A 12,113-nucleotide genomic window follows, 5' to 3' on the forward strand; every position below is an offset into this window, starting at 1 on the left:
AGTACGTACAGCCTATGTGACGAAGTGTAATCTGCCCACACACACACACACATACACACACACACTCATCTGAACACATTCTAACTTTAACACTCTATCTCTGAGTGTTGTGACAGTAAATCTTTTTGCTTTGTGTCAGTTCATAGAGCGAAACATACAAGGTGTTGACACAGATGAAAAGCCTGATGTCAAAGTGTTCAGACTCTGAGAACCAACGCTCTCTCTCTGTCACACATTCAGTACACAACCTCTTCTCTATGCACATATGGAAGCCCCCCCCACACACCCCGCTCGCCCGCCCGCCCGCACCCATCTACATACACATCCCCATACGCATGGAGCTCCAGTGATTAATTGCAACTGTTCAGGCTCTCCAGCTAATCTCCTCTGTGTTGCGTTTAATTAAAGGCGCTGTCTGAAGTTATTACTCTGTTTACATATTCATCTGTTTACCCCGCGATCTGATCAATGCCGTGGGCCCACAGGTGACAGGCACTCTAATCACCGGGCTCCATAGACATCATTTCAGTCCCTCCGAGACAGATGCATGTACACACACTCCATCATGCTCGAGACTGTCTGAAGAGCGAGGGAAAGCGATGGGCTAATTCCTCAATCTGACTCTAAGAGTTTCAAAATCTTCCCATAGGAGGTCGACCAAGGGATAAACACTACAAGATCTCTCACAGATTTCATAAGCTAATTAAGTGCAACATCGATACTCAAGCTTGTTTTCTAGGCTCCGTTTGCATCAAGAGATCATAACAACAAAAATGAATGTGATCTCTGGCGTTTATTAACATTAGCACGTGTATTCTTATTTTCAAACACACACACACATCCCAAAAAAAACTGCTATTACAAGTGGATGTCATCATTACCTGATAGTAACACTGGGATCATGGGTTACACCACAGGTCATAACAGCCTTGGTCCCTTTGATGACACTTTGGTCTTGTGGCGGTTTGGTGATGCGAGTTCGTGCTGCACACACACACACACAACACACACAAACACACACCAAGGTTGTTATTCTGAGACAGTGTTTGAACAGCGGATTGAAGAGAAGCTGCATGACTTGGTCTCATCTTTCACTGAATGTCTTTCTGAATCGGAGTGAATCATGCAGTATTTCAAATGGGTGGAGAATTTCGCAAGGCTTCCAAGGACTGCTAAAGTGAATTTATGCACAGTAAATGAGTGCATGCATGAGTCATTAGACGATAGTCAGAATATCTCGACATTGAATTCCAGGAACCAGTTACGTTCATCAGTAAACATGTCACAGATTAAAAATAAAGAGGAAAAAAACAAGGATCTCACTTTTATTTTCATATATTCTAATGTAAGGAAAAGATAAATGATAGTGATGATGAATAATAATAACTTAATTTATATAGCACCTTTTAAAAATGAGTTACAAGGCGCTGTACAACAGAAATAAAAACCTATTAGATAGAATTGCCTGACAACAACATAATAAAACCACCAAGAGAAGTAAAATAAAATAAAATAAAATACAATTGGACTGGAATGAAGTATTCAGTTTCTACTGTCCTTACCCCAGACCAGTAGATCAGACGAAGCCTCATCGATGCCCCTGGAGTTACTGGCCATGCAGGTGTAGGTGCCAGCGTCTGACAAGTGGGAGGGACTGATTAGCAGGCTGCCCGACTCCAGCAGCGTGAACCTGGGCAGCTGGACCGAACCGCTGGCCAAGACACGTTCACCTGCGTGGAGAGGCGGAAGTGATTGATGGTATGGGAATGAGGACAAAGGGGGGAAATGGTGTGTGGGGAAGGGGCAGAGAAAGAGAGAGAGATTAGGGTATTGGAGAAGTGTCAGGGAAAACAAAGAGCAGGGAGCGGTGCTCGCAAAAGTAAAGAAATAAAGCTTGTTGGGAGAAAATGCATGTTCTGAACCCTTTCCATCTAACTTTGGCAAGTCAGACCCCCCCTTCCCCACCACCTCCCTCTTTACCGCTACCACATCCTCATGCTGTTAGCACTCACAAACCTTTCTGCCAGGTGATAGCCGGTCGTGGAGCTCCTGACGTCTCACAATGGAGAATGACTGACATGCCGTCGATCACGGCGCTGTCAGTGGGACCAGCGGTGATATTGGGAGCGATACCTGAGAGGAGGAGGAGGGTCAGCAACACACACACACACACACGCACACACACACACACAACCAAATCAGGTAAGACAGAGGTGATAATGAGAGACATAAACAGCCTTCTCCCTAATAAAGCAGACGGCAGCTGAGAGCTTAATAGACTTGACAAAAGGGGCGGCTGTCAGGTCTCATTCTCAGGGACAGTTCTGAGAACCTGACAAGGCGCCTCCATCTCTCTCTGCTTCTCCCGCACATTCTCTGATTCATAAATAGCCAATAATTGCCCGAGCATCCACGGTGACAAATCTGTCACTGCAAAGAGATATATAGATAGATGGGTGTAGGAGGCACGACGGAGAGAGAGAGAGACAGAGAGAGAGAGAAGGAGAAAAGAGGATTAGAGCTGAGAACAGAGGAGAGGATTTAAGAATAAAAAAAAAAAAGTGAAAAAAAAGGGGGAGGGAACGGAGACGGGAAGATGAGCAGAATTAAGCAGCTAGATGTGCAGATAGCTTTGAAAAAGGATTTCACAGGGACGTACTGGTAACAGCTAGGTAGGTGTTTGTCTGGATCTCTCCTGCGAGATTGCGGGCAAAACACTGGAACATCCCGGTGTCGTCTGGCAGCAGACCGTTGATCTGTAGACTGCCTCCCACCAACACCCTGTACCTGGGGATCTTCACTGGGCTGATGGGCACTGCATCTTTATACCACACTATGTCTGGCTGCGGTGTGCCTGCAGAGGGAGGAGAGGATTTTTTTTTTTATTCCCCTGTCACCGTGACCCTTTTGTACTTTGTATTCTTTTTTTTTTCATGCTTTCTTGCACTTTCGGACATGCAGTAACACCCCCACCCCCTTCCCCAACACACACAAAACAAACACCACTAACCTCGTGCCTGACAGGGGATGTCCACCACCTTTTCCATCTCTGCACTGATGTGACTCGGTGGCTCTTTTACAAACAGAGGAAACTCTGTTTCAAAAGGAGAAAAGAAACAGAGTTATAAAACATTGCTCTATTAAAGGCTTTAAAAACAACTCACAAATCATCTCTGCTTTTTTTCTTTATGTCAACCCTTCTCTGGCGAACGAGCATTTGCACCACTCTGGATAACAACATCAACTCAATTACTGAAATATAAAGTGGTAACAAAATGCTCTCTCATCTTGAATTAGGCTGCTGATGCAGTATTTGGATAATTTAGGCTCAGCTTCTCTGCGCAAGGTTCAAAATGCGAGCTGTGTGTGGGTTATTTACCCAGTACATGCAGGAAGGCCCCGGCAGTGACAGAGGGGACGCTGCTACTGCGGAGCGAAGCCTCACACTCGTAGTAGCCGCTGTCGCTGACCGCTGGCAAGCTGATGACCAACCTGCGTCCAAAATCACGAATCCCCGTGTTAACCACTGCTCCGTCTTTCCTCCAAGTGATGCCCATTTTGACGAGCGGTCTGCAGGAGGGAAGTGTTGCAAAAGAGGGAAAAAAAGGGAGCAAGAGATAAGACGTGTGGTTTTTAATACAGAATCATATTCTGTTTCAAGGTTACACAGCATTGAGGGAGCAATGGGATACATCTGTCATTCTGATTAAGTCTTTGAATTGGAGATAATAGTCAGAATTCAGGGCTGGGTTTTCTGTGAGATAGGGAGAAAGGAGTGAAGCCTGGAATCAAAGGGAAGAATGGAGGAAAGGTACAAAATGAATGATGTACAAAACACTTTCCTTATCATGTTCAAACAAAAGATTTCAGGATTCATTCAAATCACACAATACGAAACACAAAGGCGAGAGAACATCTAGATTTGCATGTGTTTTTTATTAATTTATATTTTTTCTTCTTTCTTCTCAGACTCTGTGAACCTCTGAATATAACTTTACCTTGCATTGGTCACACACTCCATGACAGCTTCGTTCCTCCCCACTGTTACACTAGTGTTCTTCGGGGGGATGATGATAGAGGGGGCGATGGGGTCGGCGGGTCCTCCAACATCTATCGCACACGCACAAACACAAACAAACACAAACACACAACAGTAGATTGAAAAAAGAAAGTGGAGAAAAAAAATCCATAAACTACATACAGACACTCTGATTAAGCCTGTGCGTCGGCCTGATATAGCCAACTGAGCATGACTACATCCTTACATGGAGGCTACTGACAATCTGTCACCATCACCAGCAGGTAGCCAACACGCTACCGCCCAACTATTAACACCCCTGTCTTTACTTTAGATCCTCTTTCTAGTGCACACAGCATTTCCTGAGCACGGTGTTAGCCCAGGTGTTAGAAGCCATTATGTAGCATAATTGAGACAAACACAAAAGGCGATTAAATGCAGCACCATCACTCACGGGTTTCACAGAGCCTCCAGCCAACCATCGATTCACTGCCCTCAATCAGTGATCTCTCTCTGAATCTGATCTCATTTTCCCCCACCTCCCAGGAGTAACGGGCACGGGCCTGTGCGCTTGTATGTGTTTGAGTGATTGCGTGTTGACGGTGTGTACTCTGTGTGTTTGTTTTTTTTTGTCAGGGGAGGGAGGGGCATGTGTGTCCATCTGCGTCTGTGAAGTTTTTTCAGAGGTTAATAGTGTCCCTAATCAAGTTTTTATTATCACTGATGTTGTTCCGTGCCTCGTCTTTGTAAATCACACCCTTCAGAGGAGGATTTTTTTTTTGGTGGGATCTCAGCAGTGCAGTGGCAACACCTCCTCCAGACCTCTACTAATAATGCCTAAATGTAGGAGCAGACCTTTTTTTTTTACTCATTCAACACTCCATCTCCCTAGTTGTTGGATTTGAAATCATGATTTCAGCTGCATCATTATTTTATAAACACAGTTTCAATATGTTGAATAATTTATCATCAAGAAATCAAATGAAATATTGAAAATTGACCATGTGAGAGTAGACCTTTACTGGGCTCCCATAGCACACACTCAAGGTTATGTAAGGCACTACAAAAGGCTGAAACATAAGCCTTAGATTTAATGAAAACACAGAGTACAAATGTTCTCAGTAGACTATGTTTTGATAACTGTGTGTTAATGTAGTGAATCTGGGCAGATCTAGATATGATCGCACAACTTCAAGCACAAATAGCATGGAAGGGAAATGTAGCTGTTGCTGACATTTTGCCGGCACATCCAAAGAAGGAATTGAACCTGTTTTTAGTTAAAACATGTGTAATAATCGCAAAGCAACCTACATACAGATTAAACAGATAATTCCTCCTGACAAACAGCAGTTGTCCTCCAAAAGAGACGCGATATGTTTCATTTGAGGGTAATAAATAAATGTAGATAGATGATTTACCCACTGATTAATCAGTAAATAGGAAGATTTTATGATGCTGCTGTCGACTGAGAGGTTTTAGAATTCCTCTGCACATCCCTACTAATCCATTTCATCATGGTGCTACAAGCATCATCTTCAGGGTATTATTGATGTTATTATTAATTAGCATAGTGAGGGCCAATCAATCCATATAGAACAGCTTGCTGTCAAGTCATCAGATGAGTCAAAAAAAATGAAAAAGAAGAAATTAAATGGGCTGCAACGATCTGCTGAAGTCCAGGGATTTGTGAGGAAAAAAGCTAAACCACTTGGGTTAGAAGCTGTTGGCTAAAATGTAAGATTACAGTATTTAGCTGATGCATGTTTTTTGTAGCTTTATCAAAGGGTGAGATTATGTGGAAAGTTTTATTGGTTTGGGTCTTATGGTCTCTGAAATCTTGATACATTTAGTGGTGAAGAAGTACAGTACATGTAGTCAGAGGAGGAGGAGAAAGAGGAAGAAGAAGACGAAGATGAAGATGAAGAAGGCTCAACCCCTGTGGCCACGCTCTCAGACTTTGAAGTGCAGACCAAGCCCGAGGGAATTACTCATACTTCATAGCATTGCGACATTAAACACATGGTTACTGTGGTTACCAAGGATCGCCCTGAAGCATAAGAATTGGTACACTACGACCATAAACACAGAGGAAAAACAAAAATCAATGAGATTGAGGAAAAAGAGTTGACAAACAAGTAAGAGAGAAAGAAACTCTAACATCGCCCTTACAACAGAAAAGACACACTTGACAGAATAAACACAGAGCTCTGTGGTGATTCACAGCCAGAACTGTGTATAGCTGTCTTGTTATGTCACAAAGTCTTGTCCCACTCCTGTTTCTATCTTTACTGGGAGGGTTTAGGGCTCAGACCTGGAGGTGGATGTTAGAATTGGGTGAAACAAGGAGAAGAGATAGAAGACAAGGGAGAATAAGAAGAAGATGATGATGAAAAAGAAAGACGTGTCCAGGTCCAGACATTGTACTCCCTGGATCATGAGTACAGAGCGAGAAATTTCAGTCAAAACCAAATACAGTGAGAAGACAGAAAAGGACAAGGAGAAAACGAAGAAGAAAGAAGTTGTAGGAAGGAAGAGAGAAGAAAGATGAGGAATGAGAAAAAAAGAGGGAAGATGAAATGAGGAAGATGGAATGGAGAAAGAAAAAAGGAGAAAGGAAGAAAGACAGGGAAGAGGGACAGAAGACAAAGAGGAAGAACAAGCTCATGAAACACATTAATATCAATTAAGGATTCATGACATGTCTTGAAGATTTCCATAATTATATAAAAACCACAGACTTGTTATATTAAGTTCAATTCCATAATATTTGTCAGAAAATGTTTTTCCACTTGTGCCAATGACACAACCGAATCCATTTGACGTGTCAAAGAACTCATTTTACTTTCCAGAGGACATGATTGGTTCCTTGGCTGACACTAATTAATGTATTGCAGTTCATAAGCTCTCATTGTTGAGAATACCTCAAGTGTGTAATCTTCTAATTAAATGGGAAAAGTAAACAAGGCGGGGACCTGCATTGCAAATTCTCCCCACTAATATCACCATATTGTTTACATCTGTCTGTGTCCAAAGACAATTGTAAACCCAAGTCAACTGTAGTGTATTTCACACTCTGAAGAATAAAACAAAGAGCAAAATGTCTGCCCACTCGGAGCATTAGCTGGTGTCAGTCTGCTTTTTACTATTAGATTCAGCTCGGTCTCATTTGTATGCTCCCTTTGGAACAAGATGCTCCCTCCACTGCATATTTTTTTCCCTCGTCTTGTCTCCGCAGAATTGCTAAAATGAACAAATGCAGCTGTAAAAAACCTTATTGACTTTCAGATGCAAAAAGCAGTTGTGTGATCCGCAAGGTCAGATTCAGTGATATTCAGTGATATCTGGTCCCCGCAGATTGCTGTGTCATGCGTACTGAGCACTGAATTGCAAACACGGTATTAACGATATGATGAGCAGATGTTGGAGCGAGCGGGAAGCTGATATTAAAAAACCAGCGGCTCCATGGTAAACAGGTTAAAAATCCTCATACAATAGTCAAAAACCCACACTAGATAAACAACAGAAAATCACAGGGGATGCAGTTATATCCTTAACCAAAGGATATGTACCATTTGTGCTATACAATGTTATCATAAATATCGTCTTCAAAGCCAGTAAGCTATAAAATACAGTTTGTGACTACACTAATTGGTTTATATAGTAGGAAGGAAACAGATGCTGTATGTTTAGATGAAAGTACATAAAGGTAGGTGGGACAATTTGTGTGACTTTGTTTAGATGAAAGCAGGTGACTATTGGTGGGAGGACGGGGAAACGCATCGGGTTCAGTTAAACACTAATGATCCCTCATGTAACCATACTTGCATGAGCGATGCCAACCTTTATTCAAAGTTGTTAAATGTCCTGTTTATAAGTGAGACCAACCTTCTAATGTGATGTGTTTGTGAGGGTGTCTGTGTGTGTGTGCGTGTGTGTTTAATCATTCCCCACCCTGTCTCTCAGTGTCATTTTCATAAATCTGCTTTTAGTGACCAGCGATTAAAGTGAAGGTCAACTTTATGGGCCGAGTACACCCAGTCAGTCAGGAGAGGTGCTGATGGAGCTCCACCTAAAAAAGAAAAACCAAAAAAAAAAACAAAAAATCCTCCACCTCATGAGTGTAATTCACTGGTTTGAGCCAGAGGTTAAAAGAGTTCTGAGGAACCAGACAGCTATTGTGGTGTACCTAATGGGTATGATTAGATCTATTGGGCAGAGAAGAGGAAGAAGAAGGAGGAGGAGGAGGAGGAGGAGGAGGAGGAGGAGGGCAGACCAGTAGAGGGCGCTATCTCTGTTTCTATTGTCTTCGGCTGAGCCACCTGTTGTGCGGCTGCTGCGTTGAATGAATGAATGTGTGTGATCAAGAAAAAGCTACAAGGAAAAAAAATAACTTTTTGTTTTTTTTGTCTGCTACATTTTCATCTGCAACAACCTGTTAATGCAATCTGCTCCTGACACAAACAATCTGCCAGTGAGCTCTGTCTTTCTGAGTGGGTGATGAAATCTGTTGCTTGGATCCGTATGTGTACACAATATGTGCACCTGAGTGTGTGTGTGTGTGTGTGTGTACTTACTCTCCACTGATAGTGTGATGGGCAGACTGGTTTTATTCTCCCCGTTCTTGTCATTGACGGCCTGGGCGTAGTAACGGCCGGCGTCAGGGGCAACCGTGGACAGGATGACCAGCGTGTTCTCCAGCGTGATGGCACTGATGGAAATATTTATGCGCACACATACACACACACACACACACACACACACACACACACACTCAGTTAAGCAAACTCGCATTAATGTGCATTTATTCTCTAAACACTCCCCTAACCTCTACCTAACCCTATTAAAGACACAAACAGCTTTTGGTGATGATGAATGTGGTTAAATCAAATTTGCCTCCCAATTAAAAAATCAACCTTAGTCAGCTGGTGTGCTTTACAAAAATCTTCCCCTAAACACACACACACACACACACACACACACACACACAAAAATACACACATTAGCAAGCACACAGACGCACTCATATCATTAAACCAGTGAGTAGTTGTTTCTAAAAGTCAATAAATCCTGAGGGTATACTGGCACAGACACACACACACACACTCATAAATTATGTCTAAAAAGACGTGCGCAAAACAAATTTTATGAGCACTTCCATCTACGAGGTGCCACACTGTCTTAAAGGGATAGTTCAGAACTAATCTGACTGTTGTGTAGTGTCCGTTCCTGCATCACTTGAGCAGTTCTATAAAGTTCAATGTCAGTTTAATCACTAGATAAATACGGGTCAGGCTGATCTTGAGAGATGCTGTAGGTCTGCAGTCTGTGTTTTGTCAATGGATGTTGAGTGGACCATGTTTTTATACAGACAGGTTACCTGAGCCTCTAACGGTATGATTGATGTGGACATACAGTATTTAAAGTATATGGATCTGAGAGCAACAGTCAAAGTCAGACTTTCTGCAACCTGCTCCTGCCAATAAGATCTAAAATTTAGCACATAGTGTAGATCTATTTCTTGTTATAGAATTGTGTTTGCTCTTTTGCACTCACATTAGATTCATTGATTGCATTTATAGTACTTATACTAAGCTATACAGGGAACAAGAAAGAGGGTGCATCATGAAAAACACACATCTATCTAAGGAAACAAATTCTAATCCTTTTTGTAACAGCAGTAACCCGGCAGTCTTGAGCTTTGTTGAATGCTGGTTGGGCTGATGGTCTTGAACGTGTGAGAGGGGCCCATTAAATGAGAGCTGACGCTAAGCACGCAGCCAGATTAGGCTCTTCGTATCTGCCAGCATCTGCCCGATCAGAGCGGGATAAACAGACACACTCCTGGACAATTAGGAGTGGTGGCTCTCACTGAATCAACAGACACTCATACGAACACACAAACACCCATGTACACAAATGCCTGTGAATGTCAGCGCAGCCTGACACGAAGCGAGCAAACAAGCGGTAAATGCAGAGCGTCCTGTCAGTGCCTCTCATTGTCACACGGCAAAGCTTCGGCGCTTCATTTCTGATAAGAGTCAGCCACACAGTAACCAGCTCTGGAACTGGCCGAGCATTCACGGGAAGAGTTTTATTGCAATTTCCCCTCAGTGCTCTGCTTTTGCACCACCGCCGTGCTCCTGGAGCCGCCCGCAGGCAGCGCAGACACGCACCAATCCGCTCCTCAAGCAACAGCGTGCAACTCAGAGGGCAGAAGTCTTCACGTCAGCTACAACATGGCAGAGCTCGCCGCTGAATAATAAATGAGGAGGTGGTTTCTGAGGAGTCGTGGACTGCCTATACCGCTATTTGTCAGGATGGCACAATTAATCTCAGGTGATTACCTTCGCAGTGTCTCTTCTGGAGGATTGCATATTTGAACAGGCATGAGTCCAAACAAAGAAAACTTAAAAAAAAAAAAAAAAAAAGCAACCACTCACACACACTTACCCACAGAGCGCAGATATACAGTTCCCTCCCAGACCTCCCTAACTGTCCACATGCATTGACACACAGATCTTTAACACATGCATACGTGCACACACATGTGCTCTCACACACAAACCAACCCAAGGGTGAGCACTGTCAGTCAAACATATCATCAATTGAGGCCTTTTGTCCAATTTTGTCTAATTGGTTCCCCCGCTGCCTGCTCTATCTCTACCCTTCAATCATTCCGCCTGCAAAGTCAATAGGGGCGATATAATAACCCGCTTTATCACTGAGAGGTGATTCAATGATGAACATAGGGCCTGTGCCAACATTCGTTCATCAACTATTCTGCTCAACTTCACTTGTGGTGTGTGTGGGGGGGAGGGTGGGGGGGTGTTGGGGGGATTGGAGAAAATCTGTGAGCAGTATTGAACTTCTTAGAGTTCTCTGAAGTGAGAGATATTCGGCTTCAGCAGCTCTGCGGTCTCCAACAACTCATATATGGGAGCTCTTGCTCGGATGCGTGCAGAAACATGCGGGGCCGAAGCAAACACACACACGCTGCTTAGACCAAACAATTTCAAGCTGAGGAGAAGGTACTACTTACATACGGCTGCTGGAGGGAATCTTACGCCCGTCTCTGAACCAGGTGATCTGCGGCCTGGGGAAGCTGTGTATCCTGGGTACGTGGATGAGAGCTCCTTCACCCTGGGATACGGTTTGAGACCTCTCACCTTCCACAAAACCGCCCATATCTAGACATGAAGGACAGAAAGTGTGGTTTTAACTGAAGAATTTATTCTATAAGGGGGAAATTTTTGGAAATGCTTGGCAGCAACAAAGACGATGAAAAAGAGAGGAATTGTTATTATTACCACGTTAGGTACCTTTTTCAAAAGCTAAGCTCCTTTATTCTGACTGACTCGCCGCATACTATGCATGACAAGCCTTTCACAAAAACAGTGTCCTCCCCTAAACTCTGTCAGAACTGGAGACGTATGCAAAAGAAAACAGCACTTACAGGCAACCTGCACTTCAGTGCTGCACTGCATTATCGCACCCACTCGGTTCCTCACAATGCAGCGGTAGTGGCCGGCGTGTGATCGGTCCAGTGAGGGGATCAGGTACCTAATGGGCACACACACAACACAAAGTGCCATTAGTCATCATCAGCATGAGAGACAGCGACATTTGTCATCTTGGCGCTTTTATCCCCCACACTTAAGATGCAAAATGAATCGAGATGTTTCACTTGTTTGCGCCTGAAACGCGCTTTAAATGGCATTCCACTTAGCAATGAGAGGTACATTTTCAAAATTAGCAATTCGGTGCTGATGCAGCGACTCGACAGAAATAAAAAAAGCTGTAGAGACAGCTGAGTTCCTGACTGGCAGGACTCACAAAACCTCATTGTTATCTTGTTTCTTCAGTCATTTGAATCACGTCATACGACCACCTATCACATGTTACTCGTGGGCAGCCATAGCTCCATCTCTCTCCCCCCCCGATGTGCATTCATGTTAAATGGTGTGTGTGAAATGCAAGCTTGATAACCCCAGAGCTGAGTCCCCTTTAATTGGTTTGCTATAGACACTTTGGAGTGTCGGTAGTCAACCCCTGCCATGTTCCTCCTGCACTGCAAGTCATGGTGTGTGGGGTGTGA

At 43.6% G+C, this 12,113-nt stretch overlaps 1 protein-coding gene across 8 annotated transcripts in view; it reads right to left on the reverse strand.

The window, feature by feature from the left end:
* Positions 1-12,113, reverse strand: part of sdk2a (sidekick cell adhesion molecule 2a) — an 84,305-nt gene that overhangs the window by 24,246 nt on the left and 47,946 nt on the right. For all 8 annotated transcript variants that reach the window (XM_085784104.1, XM_085784100.1, XM_085784098.1 and 5 more), the window contains exons 3-12: positions 11,472-11,578; positions 11,058-11,205; positions 8,593-8,726; positions 3,999-4,110; positions 3,380-3,570; positions 3,011-3,094; positions 2,660-2,854; positions 2,017-2,133; positions 1,563-1,730; positions 882-984 (exon numbers count right to left, since the gene is read on the reverse strand). In XM_085784104.1, the coding sequence (XP_085640230.1) occupies positions 882-984; positions 1,563-1,730; positions 2,017-2,133; positions 2,660-2,854; positions 3,011-3,094; positions 3,380-3,570; positions 3,999-4,110; positions 8,593-8,726; positions 11,058-11,205; positions 11,472-11,578 (1,359 nt within the window). The remainder of the gene's footprint in view (positions 1-881; positions 985-1,562; positions 1,731-2,016; positions 2,134-2,659; positions 2,855-3,010; positions 3,095-3,379; positions 3,571-3,998; positions 4,111-8,592; positions 8,727-11,057; positions 11,206-11,471; positions 11,579-12,113) is intronic.

The sequence above is a fragment of the Trachurus japonicus genome, chromosome 8 (genome assembly GCF_045865225.1).
Source record: "Trachurus japonicus isolate A0001 chromosome 8, Traja_1.0".
Taxonomy (NCBI): domain Eukaryota; kingdom Metazoa; phylum Chordata; class Actinopteri; order Carangiformes; family Carangidae; genus Trachurus; species Trachurus japonicus.